General features: G+C 52.0%; 1 protein-coding gene across 1 annotated transcript in view; it reads left to right on the top strand.

Moving 5' to 3' along the window:
• The first annotated feature begins 5,914 nt into the window (after positions 1-5,914).
• LOC139239332 (cystatin-like) overlaps positions 5,915-13,607 on the top strand; it is an 8,500-nt gene continuing 807 nt past the window's right edge. The window contains exons 1-2 of the mRNA XM_070868007.1: positions 5,915-6,172; positions 12,406-12,519. Coding sequence (XP_070724108.1) covers positions 5,954-6,172; positions 12,406-12,519 — 333 coding nt within the window. The 5' untranslated portion in view covers positions 5,915-5,953. The remainder of the gene's footprint in view (positions 6,173-12,405; positions 12,520-13,607) is intronic.

Raw genomic sequence — 13,607 nt, 5'->3', positions numbered from 1 at the left:
CTCTGATGTCCCCTCTCGGTTTCTCACCCCTCTATCTTTGTCTGCGGCTGGTTGGGCTGGTCTCTGGGCCTCCGTCTCCTACTCTCGCACTGCTTATTCGGGCCTGCACCGCCATTCAATAAGATCATGGCTGATCACGCAACTTCAGTACCCCATTCCTGCTTTCTCTCCATACCCCTTGATCCCTTTAGCCGTAAGGGCCACATCTAACTCCCTTTTGAATGTATCCAACGAACTGGCCTCAACAACTCTCTGTGGTAGAGAATTCCACAGGTTAACAATTCTCTGGGTGAAGAAGTTTCTCCTCATCTCGGTCCTAAATGGCTTACCCCGTAGACTGTGACTTCCGCAACATCGAGAACATTCTTCCTGCATCTAACCTGTCCAATCCCGTCAGAATTTTGAACCACTTTCTCGACCTGCCCTTTCCACCTTTAACGATGTGTGCCCGGGTCTCCTCGTTGGTGCAGCCCCGTTCGGGTAGATCGTGCCATTTAGCTTCTACTCAAGTCATCCTCGTTTCGAGGCACTGCCCGTGATGATGATGATGGTTTAACAGAATTGGCCAAAGAACCAGAGAGGGGGCGATGAAGAGACATTTTTTTAGGCAGCGAGGTGTTGTGATCGGGATTGCGCTGCCTGAAAGGGAGCAGATTCAATAGCAACTTTCAAAGGGGATTGTTAAAGTACTTGAAAAAGAAAAATTGCAGGGCTATGGGGAAAGAGCCAGGAGTGGGACTATTTGGATCGCTCGTTCACAGAGCCAGCACGGACACGATGGGCCCAATGGCCGCCTCCTACGCTGTATCATTGAGGGACACCGGGGAGAACACCCCTACTCTTCTTCCAATAGCGGCCGTGGGATCCTTTCCATCCACCCAAACTGCAGTTACCCTTCTTGGAGGGGTTGTGGGGGAGGGGGGAGCTCCCTCAACCGAACCCCCTATCCCCCCCAACCCCCACAACAGAAACAAAACCAGTTCTCCCCACCGCCCCCAAACTCTTAAGATACTGAGAGGATGTTTCCCCCAGGCTGGGGAGTCTAGAACCAGGGGTCACACAGTCTCAGGATAAGGGGTCGGCCATTTAGGACTGAGATAAGAAGGAATTTCTTCCCTCAGAGGGTGGTGAATCTTTGGAATTCTGTGCCCCAGAGGGCAGTGGAGGCTCAGTCGTTGAGTATAGTCAAGGCTGAGATCGATGAGGGAGTCAAGGGTTACACATCCTAGACTGGATCGACTAGGCTTATATTCACTGGAATTTAGAAGGATGAGAGGGGATCTCATAGAAACATTTGAAATTCTGACGGGACTGGACAAGTTAGATGCAGGAAGAATGTTCCCGATGTTGGGGAAGTCCAGAACCAGGGGTCACAGTCTAAGGATAAACATAGAAAATAGGTGCAGGAGTAGGCCATTCAGCCCTTCGAGCCTGCACCACCATTCAATATGATCATGGCTGATCATTCACCTCAGTACCCCTTTCCTGCTTTCTCTCCATACCCCTTGATCCCTTTAGCCGTAAGGGCCACATCTAACTCCCTTTTGAATATATCCAATGAACTGGCCTCAACAACTTTCTGCGGTAGGGAATTCCACAGGTTAACAACTCTCTGAGTGAAGAAGTTTCTCCTCATCTCGGTCCTAAATGGCTTACCCCTTATCCTTAGACTGTGACTCCTGGTTCTGGACTTCCCCAACATCGGGAACATTCTTCCTGCATCTAACCTGTCCAGTCCCGTCAGAATTTTATGTTTTTATGAGATGCCCTCTCATTCTTCTAAACTCCAGTGTATAAAGGCCCAGTTGCTCCAGTCTCTCCTCATATGTCAGTCCTGCCATCCCGGGAATCAGTCTGGTGAACCTTCGCTGCACTCCCTCAATAGCAAGAATGTCTTTCCTCAGGTTAGGAGACCAAAACTGAACACAATATTCCAGGTGAGGCCTCACCAAGACCCTGTACAACTGCAGTAAGACCTCCCTGCTCCTATACTCAACTCCCCTTGCTACGAAGGCCAACATGCCATTTGCCTTCTTCACCACCTGCTGTACCTGCATGCCAACTTTCAATGACTGATGAACCATGACACCCAGGTCCCTTTGCACCTCCCCCTTTCCTAATCTGACGCCATTCAGATAATATTCTGCCTTCATGTTTTTGCCCCCAAAGTGGATAACCTCACATTTATCCACATTATACTGCATCTGCCATGCATGTGCCCACTCACCTAACCTGTCCAAGTCACCCTGCAGCCTCTTAGCGTCCTCCTCACAGCTCACACTGCCACCCAGCTTAGTGTCATCTGCAAACTTGGAGATATTACACTCAATTCCATCATCTAAATCATTAATGTATATTGTAAAGAGCTGGGGTCCCAGCACTGAGCCCTGCGGCACTCCACTAGTCACTGCCTGCCATTCTGAAAAGACACGTTTATTCCTACTCTCCGCTTCCTGTCTGCCAACCAGTTCTCTATCCACGTCAGTACATTACCCCCAATACGATGTGCTTTAATTTTGCACACCAATCTCTTGTGCGGGACCTTGTCAAAAGCCTTTTGAAAGTCCAAATACACCACATCCACTGGTTCTCCCTTGTCCACTCTACTAGTTGCATCCTCAAAAAATTGCAGAAGATTTGTCAAGCATGATTTCCCTTTCATAAATCCATGCTGACTTGGACCAATCCTGTCACTGCTTTCCAAATGCGCTGCTATTTCATCCTTAATGATTGATTCCAACATTTTCCCACTACCGATGTCAGGCTAACCAGTCTATAATTACCCGTTTTCTCTCTCCTTTTTTAAAAAGTGGTGTTACAGTAGCAACCCTCCAGTCCATGGGAACTGATCCAGAGTCGATAGACTGTTGGAAAATGATCACCAATGCATCCATTATTTCTAGGGCCACTTCCTTCAGTACCCTGGGATGTAGACTATCAGGCCCCGGGGATTTATCGGCCTTCAATCCCGTCAATTTCCCTAACACAATTTCCCGCCTAATAAGGATATCCTTTAGTTCCTCCTTCTCACTAGACCCTCGGTCCCCTAGTACTGCCGGAAGGTTATTTGTGTCTTCCTTTGTGAAGACAGAACCAAAGTATTTGTTCAATTGGTCTGCCATTTCTTTGTTCCCCATTATAAATTCGCCTGAATCTGACTGCAAGGGACCTACGTTTGTCTTCACTAATCTTTTTCTCTTCACATATCTATAGAAGCTTTTGCAGTCAGTTTTTATGTTCCCGGCAAGCTTCCTCTCATACTCTATTTCCCCCTCCTAATTAAACCCTTTGTCCTCCTCTGCTGTATTCTAAATTTCTCCCAGTCCTCAGGTTTGCTGCTTTTTCTGGCCAATTTATATGGCTCTTCCTTGGATTTAACACTATCCTTAATTTCCCTTGTTAGCCACAGTTGAGCCACCTTTTCTGTTTTATTTTTACTCCAGACAGGGATGTTCAACTGTTGAAGTTCATCCATGTGATCTTTAAATGTTTGCCATTGCCTATCCACCATCAACCATTTAAGTATCATTTGCCAGTCTATTCTAGCCAATTCACACCTCATACCGTCAAAGTTCAGGACCCTAGTTTCTGAATTAACTGTGTCACTCTCCATCTTAATAAAAGAATTCTACCATATTATGGTCACTCTTCCCCATGGGGCCTTGCACAACAAGATTGCTAATTAATTCCTTCTCATTACACATCACCTAGCCTAGGATGGCCAGCTCTCTGGTTGGTTCCTCAACATATTGGTCGAGAAAACCATCCCTAATACACTCCAGGAAATCCTCCTCCACCGCATTGCTACCAGTTTGGTTAGCCCAATCAATATTTAGATTAAAGTCGCTCATGATTACTGCTGTACCTTTATTGCACACATCCCTTATTTCTTGTTTGATGCTGTCCCCAACCTCACTACTACTATTTGGTGGTCTGTACACAACTCCCACTAGTGTCTTCTGCCCTTTGGTACTCCGTAGCTCCACCCATACCGATTCCACATCATCCAGGCTAATGTCTTTCCTTACAATTGCCTTAATTTCCTCTTTAACCAGCAACGCCACCCTGCCTTCTTTTGCTCTTTGTCTATCCTTCCTAAATGTTGAATACCCTTGGATGTTGAGTTCCCAGCCTTGGTCATCCTGGAGCCATGTCTCCGTCATGCCAATCACATCGTATCCGTTAACTGCGATCTGCAGTTAATTCATCCGAATACTCCTCGCATTGAGGCTTGCCTTTTTAACACATTTTGACCCTTTAGAATTTTGCTGTACAATGGCCCTTTTTGTTTTTTGCCTTGGGTTTCTCTGCCCTCCACTTTTACTCTTCTCCTTTCTATCTTTTGCTTCTGTCTCCATTTTGTTTCCCTCTGTCTCCCTGCATTGGTTCCCATCCCCCTGCCATATTAGTTTAACTCCTCCCCAACAGCACTAGCAAACACTTCCCCCTAGGACATTGGTTCCGGTCCTGCCCAGGTGCAGACCGTCCGGTTTGTACTGGTCCCACCTCCCCCAGAACCGGTTCCAATGCCCCAGGAATTTGAATCCCTCCCTGCTGCACCACTGCTCAAGCCACGTATTCATCTGAGCTATCCTGCGATTCCTACTCTGACTAGCTCGTGGCACTGGTAGCAATCCTGAGATTACTACTTTTGAGGTCCTAGCTCCCTAAATTCGTCTCGTAGGACCTCATCCCGTTTTTTTACCTATATCGTTGGTACCAATGTGCACCACGACAACTGGCTGTTCTCCCTCCCCCTTCAGAATGTCCTGCACCCGCTCCGAGACATAGAAACATAGAAACATAGAAAATAGGTGCAGGAGTAGGCCATTCGGCCCTTCGAGCCTGCACCACCATTCAATAAGATCATGGCTGATCATTCCCTCAGTACCCCTTTCCTGCTTTCTCTCCATACCCATTGATCCCTTTAGCCATAAAGGCCATATCTAACTCTTGAATATATCCAATGAACTGGCCTCAACAACTCTCTGTGGTAGGGAATTCCACAGGTTAACAACTCTGAGTGAAGAAGTTTCTCCTCATCTCAGTCCTAAATGGAATACTTCTTATCCGAAGACTATGTCCCCTGGTTCTGGTCTTCCCCAACATCGGGAACATTCTTCCCGCATCTAACCTGTCCAGTCAGAATCTTATGTGTTTCTATGAGATCCCCTCTCATCCTTCTAAACTCCAGTGAATACAGGCCCAGTCGATCCAGTCTCTCCTCATATGACAGTCCTGCCATCCCGGGAATCAGTCTGGTGAACCTTCACTGCACTGCCTCAACAGCAAGAACGTCCCTCCTCAGATTAGGAGACCAAAACCGAACACAACACTCCAGGTGAGGCCTCACCAAGGCCCCGCACAACTGCAGCAAGACCTCCCTGCTCCTACATCCTTGACCCTTGCACCAGGGAGGCAACACACCATCCTGGAGTCTCGGTTGCGGCCGCAGAAACGTCTATCTATAAGGGGTGAGCCATTTAGGACCGAGATGAGGAGAAACTTCTTCACTCAGAGAATTGTGAACCTGTGGAATTCTCTACCGCAGAAAGTTGTTGAGACCAGTTCGTTAGATATATTCAAAAGGGAGTTAGATATGGCCCTTACGGCTAAAGGGATCAAGGGGTATGGAGAGAAAGCAGGAATGGGGTACTGAGGTGAATGATCAGCCATGGTCATATTGAATGGTGGTGCAGGCTCGAAGGGCCCAATGGCCCACTCCTGCACCTATTGTCCATGATGGGGAGCGGAAGTGACGCACATTGCGGGGCAAGATGAGGATGGAGCCAGGAGCGGAAATGACGCGTTTTGCAGGGCAAGATTGCGGTCTGCCCGGGAGCGGAAGTGACGCACGGTGCGGGGCAAGATTGCTGGGGACGCGGCAGGCGGAAGTGACGGTCATTGCGGGGCGGAAGTGGCTGCGGATCAGAAAGTGAAGTGCACATGTAAGATGGCGGCGGGACGGAGTATGCTGGGCGCCGCGGCGCTGGTGCTGTCGCTGTTTCTCGGGGCCGGGCAGACGGCGGGGCAACCGGGCGGCGTGTCGCCGGCGGCGGTGGACGACCCCGGGGTGCTGGAGGCGGCGCGCTCGGTGGCGGACAATTACAACAGCCGCTCCAACCAGCCGCACCTGAGCAAAGTGCGCAGCGTGACGCGCGCCAGCAGCCAGGTGTGTGTGACGCGGGGGGCGGGGCCGGGTGTGTGTGACGCTGGGGGCGGGGCCAGGTGTGTGTGACGCGGGGGGCGGGGCCAGTTATGTGTGGCGCGGGGGGCGGGGCCAGGTGTGTGTGACGCTGGGGGCGGGGCCAGGTGTGTGTGACGCTGGGGGCGGGGCCAGGTGTGTGTGACGCGGGGGGCGGGGCCGGGTGTGTGTGACGCGGGGGGCGGGGCCAGGTGTGTGTGTGTGACGCGGGGGGCGGGGCCAGTTATGCGGGGGGCGGGGCCAGGTGTGTGTGACGCTGGGGGCGGGGCCAGGTGTGTGTGACGCGGGGGGCGGGGCCAGTTATGCGGGGGGCGGGGCCAGGTGTGTGTGACGCTGGGGGCGGGGCCAGGTGTGTGTGACGCGGGGGGCGGGGCCAGTTATGTGTGGCGCGGGGGGCGGGGCCAGGTGTGTGTGACGCTGGGGGCGGGGCCAGGTGTGTGTGGCGCGGGGGGCGGGGCCAGGTGTGTGTGACGCGGGGGGCGGGGCCAGTTATGTGTGGCGCGGGGGGCGGGGCCAGGTGACGCTGGGGGCGGGGCCAGGTGTGTGTGGCGCTGGGGGCGGGGCGCTGGGGGCGGGGCCAGGTGTGTGTGGCGCGAGGCCAGGGGGCGCTGGGGGCGGGGCCAGGTGTGTGTGGCGCGAGGTCAGGGGGCGCTGGGGGCGGGGCCAGGTGTGTGTGGCGCGAGGTCAGGGGGGCGCTGGGGGCGGGGCCAGGTGTGTGTGGCGCGAGGCCAGGGGGCGCTGGGGGCGGGGCCAGGTGTGTGTGGCGTGAGGCCAGGGGGCGCTGGGGGCGGGGCCAGGTGTGTGTGGCGCAAGGCCAGGGGGCGCTGGGGGCGGGGCCAGGTGTGTGTGGCGCGAGGCCAGGGGGCGCTGGGGGCGGGGCCAGGTGTGTGTGGCGCGGTGGGCGGGAACAGGGGGCGCTGGATGTGCGGGGGGCGGGGCCAGATGTGCGGGGGTGGGTGGGGGGGGTGGCTGGAGAGCCGGCCCCCGCTCCACATCACCCTGCACTGACACACAGCTTTAACATACAGTCTTTATATAGTCTTAGTACAACAACAACTGCCTTTATATAGCGTCTTAGGACAACAACTGTCTTTATATAGCGTCTTAGGACAACAACTGCCTTTATATAGCATCTTAGGACAACAACGACTGCCTTTATATAGCGTCTTAGTACAACGACTGCCTTTATATAGCGTCTTAGTACAACGACTGCCTTTATATAGCGTCTTAGTACAACAACGCCTGCCTTTATATAGCGTCTTAGGACAACAACTGCCTTTATATAGCGTCTTAGGACAACAGCTGCCTTTATATAGCGTCTTAGTACAACAACTGCCTTTATATAGCGTCTTAGTACAACGACTGCCTTTATATAGCGTCTTAGTACAACGACTGCCTTTATATAGCGTCTTAGTACAACAACGACTGCCTTTATATAGCGTCTTAATACAACGACTGCCTTTATATAGCGTCTTAGTACAACAACACCTGCCTTTATATAGCGTCTTAGTACAACATCAACTGCCTTTATATAGAGCCTTTATTGCACTACAACAACAACTGCCTGAAAACAGCCTTAGTACAACAACAACCCTGCCTTTATATAGGGCCTTTAATGTATTACAACAACAACCTGCCTTTATATAGGGTTTTTAATGTAGTACAACAACAACCTGAGTTTATATAGTGCCTTTAACGTCGTGAAACGTCCCAAGGCGCTTCTCAGGATTATTATACGATCAAGAAAAAATTTTGAGACCGAACCACATCAGCCCAACATAAGAATTAGGAGCAGAAGGAGGCCAGTCGGCCCTTCGAGCCTGCACCGCCATTCAATGAGTTCATGGCTGAACATGCAACTTCAGTACCCCATTCCTGCTTTCTCGCCATACCCCTTGATCCCCCGAGTAGTAAGGACTACATCTAACTCCTTTTTGAATATATTTAGTGAATTGGCCTCAACAACTTTCTGTGGCTGAGAATTCCACAGGTTCACCACTCTCTGGGTGAAGAAGTCTCTCCTCATCTCGGTCCTAAATGGCTTACCCCTTATCCTTAAGACTGTGAGCCCTTGTTCTGGACATCCCCAACATTAATAAGAACATAAGAATTATGAACAGGAGTAGGCCATCTAGCCCCTCGAGCCTGCTCCGCCATTCAAAAAGATCATGGCTGATCTGGCCGTGGACTCAGCTCCACTTACCCGCCTGCTCCCCATAACCCTTAATTCCCTTATTGGTTAAAAATCTATCTATCTGTGACTTGAATACATTTAATGAGCTAGTCTCAACTGCTTCCTTGGGCAGAGAATTCTACAGATTCACAACCCTCTGGGAGAAGAAATTCCTTCTCAACTCAGTTTTAAATTGGCTCCCCCGTATTTTGAGGCTGTGCCCCCTAGTTCTAGTCTCCCCGACCAGTGGAAACAACCTCTCTGCCTCTATCTTGTCTATCCCTTTCATTATTTTAAATGTTTCTATAAGATCACCCCTCATCCTTCTGAACTCCAACGAGTAAAGGCCCAATCTACTCAATTTATCATCATAAGGTAACCCCCTCATCTCCGGAATCAGCCTAGTGAATCATCTCTGTACCCCCTCCAAAGCCAGTATATCCTTCCTTAAGTAAGGTGACCAAAACTGCACGCAGTACTCCAGGTGCGGCCTCACTAATACCCTATACAGTTGCAGCAGGACCTCCCTGCTTTTGTACTCCATCCCTCTCGCAATGAAGGCCAACATTCCATTCGCCTTCCTGATTACCTGCTGCACCTGCAAACTAACTTTTTGGGATTAACCGGGTGGAAACATTAGGGTCGTTCAACCTGACTGCCTGCCTCTCTTCCGCTCTTACATCCGGTCCAGGGTGTCCTTGGAGATGGAGCACGCGGTGTCCACCGGTACGCTCGCGGCCTTCCGCGAGAGGTGGGCACCGGAGGGACTGGAGTGCATCATCACGCCCGGCAACCAAATTTTAATTTGATTTTACGTTTTAAAGTTTAATTTGTTTTAATTGCCGGTGCTTTTAGTGTCCCCCTTCCCTTTTATAGGGGGCACTGGGGAAAATTGTGATTTTAGTGCCCAAAAAAAAAACCAAAAAAAGAAAAACACAAAAAAAAACAAAAAAAAAGGGGGGGGGAAAAAAAAGGGCCTTGTAAATGTCTGGAGTGTCACCCAGGTCGGGTGGCACCGTTTAATGTTTTATGTTTTGCAGGTGAACTCCAAAAAGAGTTTCATGCACAAGGAACCCCAGGTCCCTCTGCACCGCAGCATGTTGTAATTTTTCCCCATTCAAATAATATTCCCTTTTACTGTTTTTTTTCCCAAGGTGGATGACCTCACACTTTCCGACATTGTATTCCATCTGCCAAACCTTAGCCCATTCGCTTAACCTATCTAAATCTCTTTGCAGCCTCTCTGTGTGCTCTCCACAACCCGCTTTCCCACTAATCTTTGTGTCATCTGCAAATTTTGTTACACTACACTCTGTCCCCTTTTCCAGGTCATCTATGTATATTGTAAACAGTTGTGGTCCCAGCACCGATCCTTGTGGCACACCACTAACCACCGATTTCCAACCCGAAAAGGACCCATTTATCCCGACCCTCTGCTTTCTGTTAGCCAGCCAATTCTCTATCCATGCTAATACATTTCCTCTGACTCCATGTACCTTTATCTTCTGCAGTAACCTTTTGTGTGGCACCTTATCGAATGTCTTTTGGAAATCTAAATACACCACATCCATCGGTACACCTCTATCCACCATGCTCGTTATATCCTCAAAGAATTCCAGTAAATTAGTTAAACATGATTTCCTCTTCATGAATCCATGTTGCGTCTGCTTGATTGCACTATTCCTATGTAGATGTCCCGCTATTTCTTCCTTAATGATAGCTTCAAGCATTTTCCCCACTACAGATGTTAAACTAACCGGCCTATAGTTACCTGCCTTTTGTCTGCCCCCTTTTTTAAACAGAGGCGTTACATTAGCTGCTTTCCAATCCGCTGGTACCTCCCCAGAGTCCAGAGAATTTTGGTAGATTATAACGAATGCATCTGCTATAACTTCCGCCATCTCTTTTAATACCCTGGGATGCATTTCATCAGGACCAGGGGACTTGTCTACCTTGAGTCCCATTAGTCTGTTCAGCACTACCTCCCTAGTGATAGTGATTGTCTCAAGGTCCTCCCTTCCCACATTCCCGTGACCAGCAATTTTTGGCATGGTTTTTGTGTCTTCCACTGTGAAGACCGAAGCAAATTAATTGTTTAAGGTCTCAGCCATTTCCACATTTCCCATTATTAAATCCCCCTTCTCATCTTCTAAGGGACCAACATTTACTTTAGTCACTCTTTTCCGTTTTATATATCGGTAAAAGCTTTTACTATCTGTTTTTATGTTTTGCGCAAGTTTACTTTCGTAATCTATCTTTCCTTTCTTTATTGCTTTCTTAGTCATTCTTTGCTGTCGTTTAAAATTTTCCCACTAACCTTGGCCACCTTATACGCATTGGTTTTTAATTTGATATTCTCCTTTATTTCCTTGGTTATCCACGGCTGGTTATCCCTTCTCTTACCGCCCTTCTTTTTCACTGGAATATATTTTTGTTGAGCACTGTGAAAGAGCTCCTTAAAAGTCCTCCACTGTTCCTCAATTGTGCCACCGTTTAGTCTGTGTTCCCAGTCTACTTTAGCCAACTCTGCCCTCATCCCACTGTTTAAGCATAGTACGCTTGTTTGAGACACTACTTCCTCACCCTCAATCTGTATTACAAATTCAACCATACTGTGATCACTCATTCCGAGAGGATCTTTTACTTGGAGATCGTTTATTATTCCTGTCTCATTACACAGGACCAGATCTAAGATAGCTTGCTCCCTTGTAGGTTCTGTAACATACTGTTCTAAGAAACAATCCCGTATGCATTCTATGAATTCCTCCTCAACGCTACCCCGTGCGATTTGATTTGACCAATCGATATGTAGGTTAAAATCCCCCATGATTACTGCCGTTTAATAAGATATTCAACCTCAGCTCCACTTTCCCGCCCGATCCCTCGATTCCCTTACTATCCAAAAATCGGTATCGATCTCAGCCTTGAATATACTCAACGACTGAGCCTCCACAGGCCTCTGGGGCAGAGAATTCCAAAGATTCACCACCCTCTGAGTGAAGAAATTCCTCCTCATCTCAGTCCTCAATGTCCGACCCCTTATCCTGAGACTGTGTGACCCCTGGTTCTAGACTCCCCAGCCCGGGGGGGGAAACACCCTCCCTGCATCTACCCTGTCAAGCCCCCTCAGAATCGTGTCTGTTTGAAATTTGACACCGAACCATCTAAGGAGAGGGTAGGATGAGGGGATCCAGGGCAAAAAGTTGAGGGGGGGGAGGGGAGGGAAGAATGTGGTGGAGGTGAGGGCGGGAATATGGGTAAGCATGAAGCGAAGGGGGCTGGAGGGGAGATTGGGTAACAGCGTGGCAAGTGGGTATAATGGGAGGGGAGGTGAGGGGAAGATGAGCTGCACGAGGGGAGTGGTGAGGTATTGGAGGAGAAGGGAAGAATTGGAGGAAGAGAATGATTGCAAAGGACTCGAGGTAGGCGTTGAGTGGGCGGGTGTAGCGAGAGGGAGTGGGTACAGAGTGGTGGGTGAGTTGGGGGGCTGGGATGAGAGCCTGTGTTTGTATGTTAATAGTCTGGGAATCCGGGGAAAAGCTCTCCACTGGCTGGAGTCATCGCCGGCACAAAGGAAGTTGGTTGTGGTGGTTGAAGGCCAGCCCCAGGACACCGCTGCAGGAGTTCCTCAGGGCAGTGTCCTAGGTCCAACCATCTGCTCCTTCATCAATGACCTTCCCTCCGTCATAAGGACAGAAGTGGGGATGTTCGCTGATGACTGCACAGTGTTCAGTTCCAATCGCAACCCCTCAGAGAATGAAGCAGTCCGTGCCTCGCATGCAGCAAGCCCTGGACCGCACTCCGGCTCGGGCTGATGAATGGCAAGTAACATTCGTGCCACACAAGTGCCAGGCAATTGACCATCTCCAACAAGCGAGAGTCTAACCACCTCTGCTCGGTGGCATTGCACAAAAGGCTTTCACTGCCTGGCCCTCGAGGGGGAGCTTAGTGACGGGGGGGGGTGCTGGGTTACTTTGTGGCCTTGTCTCGCCCGCTGAGCTGACCCGACCTTGGTGGCTGTCCACAGGTGGTGGCGGGGATCATGTATCGTCTGACGGTGGAACTGGGCACAACCGTCTGCAGGAAGGCAGCAGCAGCAAACGTCGACCTCGACCAGTGTGACTTCCAGCCGAACAATCGGGTGAGAGAAACGGGGAGGGGGGGGGGGGGAGAGACTGGGTGGGGGGGGGGGGAGAGACTGGGTGGGGGGGGGGGAGAGACTGGGTGGGGGGGGGGGAGAGACTGGGGGGGGGGGAGAGACTGGGTGGGGGGGGAGAGACTGGGTGGGGGGGGGAGAGACTGGGTGGGGGGGGGGGAGAGACTGGGTGGGGGGGGAGAGAGAGACTGGGTGGGGGGGGGAGAGAGAGACTGGGTGGGGGGGGAGAGAGAGACTGGGTGGGGGGGGAGAGAGAGACTGGGTGGGGGGGGGGAGAGAGACTGGGTGGGGGGGGAGAGACTGGGTGGGGGGGGAGAGAGAGACTGGGTGGGGGGGAGAGAGACTGGGTGGGTGGGGGGGGAGAGAGACTGGGTGGGGGGGGGGAGAGAGACTGGGTGGGGGGGGGAGAGAGAGACTGGGTGGGGGGGGGGAGAGAGACTGGGTGGGGGGGGGGGAGAGACTGGGGGGATGGTGGGGGGGGGAGAGACTGGGTGGGGGGGGGGGAGAGACTGGGTGGGGGGGGAGAGACTGGGGGGGGGGGGGGGAGAGACTGGGTGGGGGGGGAGAGACTGGGTGGGGGGGGGAGAGACTGGGTGGGGGGGGGGAGAGACTGGGTGGGGGGGGAGAGAGAGACTGGGTGGGGGGGGGGAGAGAGACTGGGTGGGGGGGGAGAGAGAGACTGGGTGGGGGGGGGAGAGAGACTGGGTGGGGGGGGGAGAGAGACTGGGTGGGGGGGGAGAGACTGGGTGGGGGGGGAGAGACTGGGTGGGGGGGGAGAGAGAGACTGGGTGGGGGGGGAGAGAGAGACTGGGTGGGGGGGAGAGAGACTGGGTGGGGGGGGGAGAGAGACTGGGTGGGGGGGGGAGAGAGACTGGGTGGGGGGGGAGAGACTGGGTGGGGGGGGAGAGAGAGACTGGGTGGGGGGGAGAGAGAGACTGTGGGGGGGGGAGAGAGACTGGGTGGGGGGGGGCGAGACTGGGTGGGTGGGGGGAGAGAGACTGGGTGGGGGGGAGAGAGACTGGGTGGGGGGGGGGAGAGACTGGGTGGGGGGGGAGAGACTGGGTGAGGGGGGG

This window comes from Pristiophorus japonicus, chromosome 27, assembly GCF_044704955.1.
Source record: "Pristiophorus japonicus isolate sPriJap1 chromosome 27, sPriJap1.hap1, whole genome shotgun sequence".
NCBI classification, from domain to species: Eukaryota; Metazoa; Chordata; class Chondrichthyes; family Pristiophoridae; genus Pristiophorus; species Pristiophorus japonicus.
This window is presented reverse-complemented; position numbering and strand designations above follow the sequence as displayed.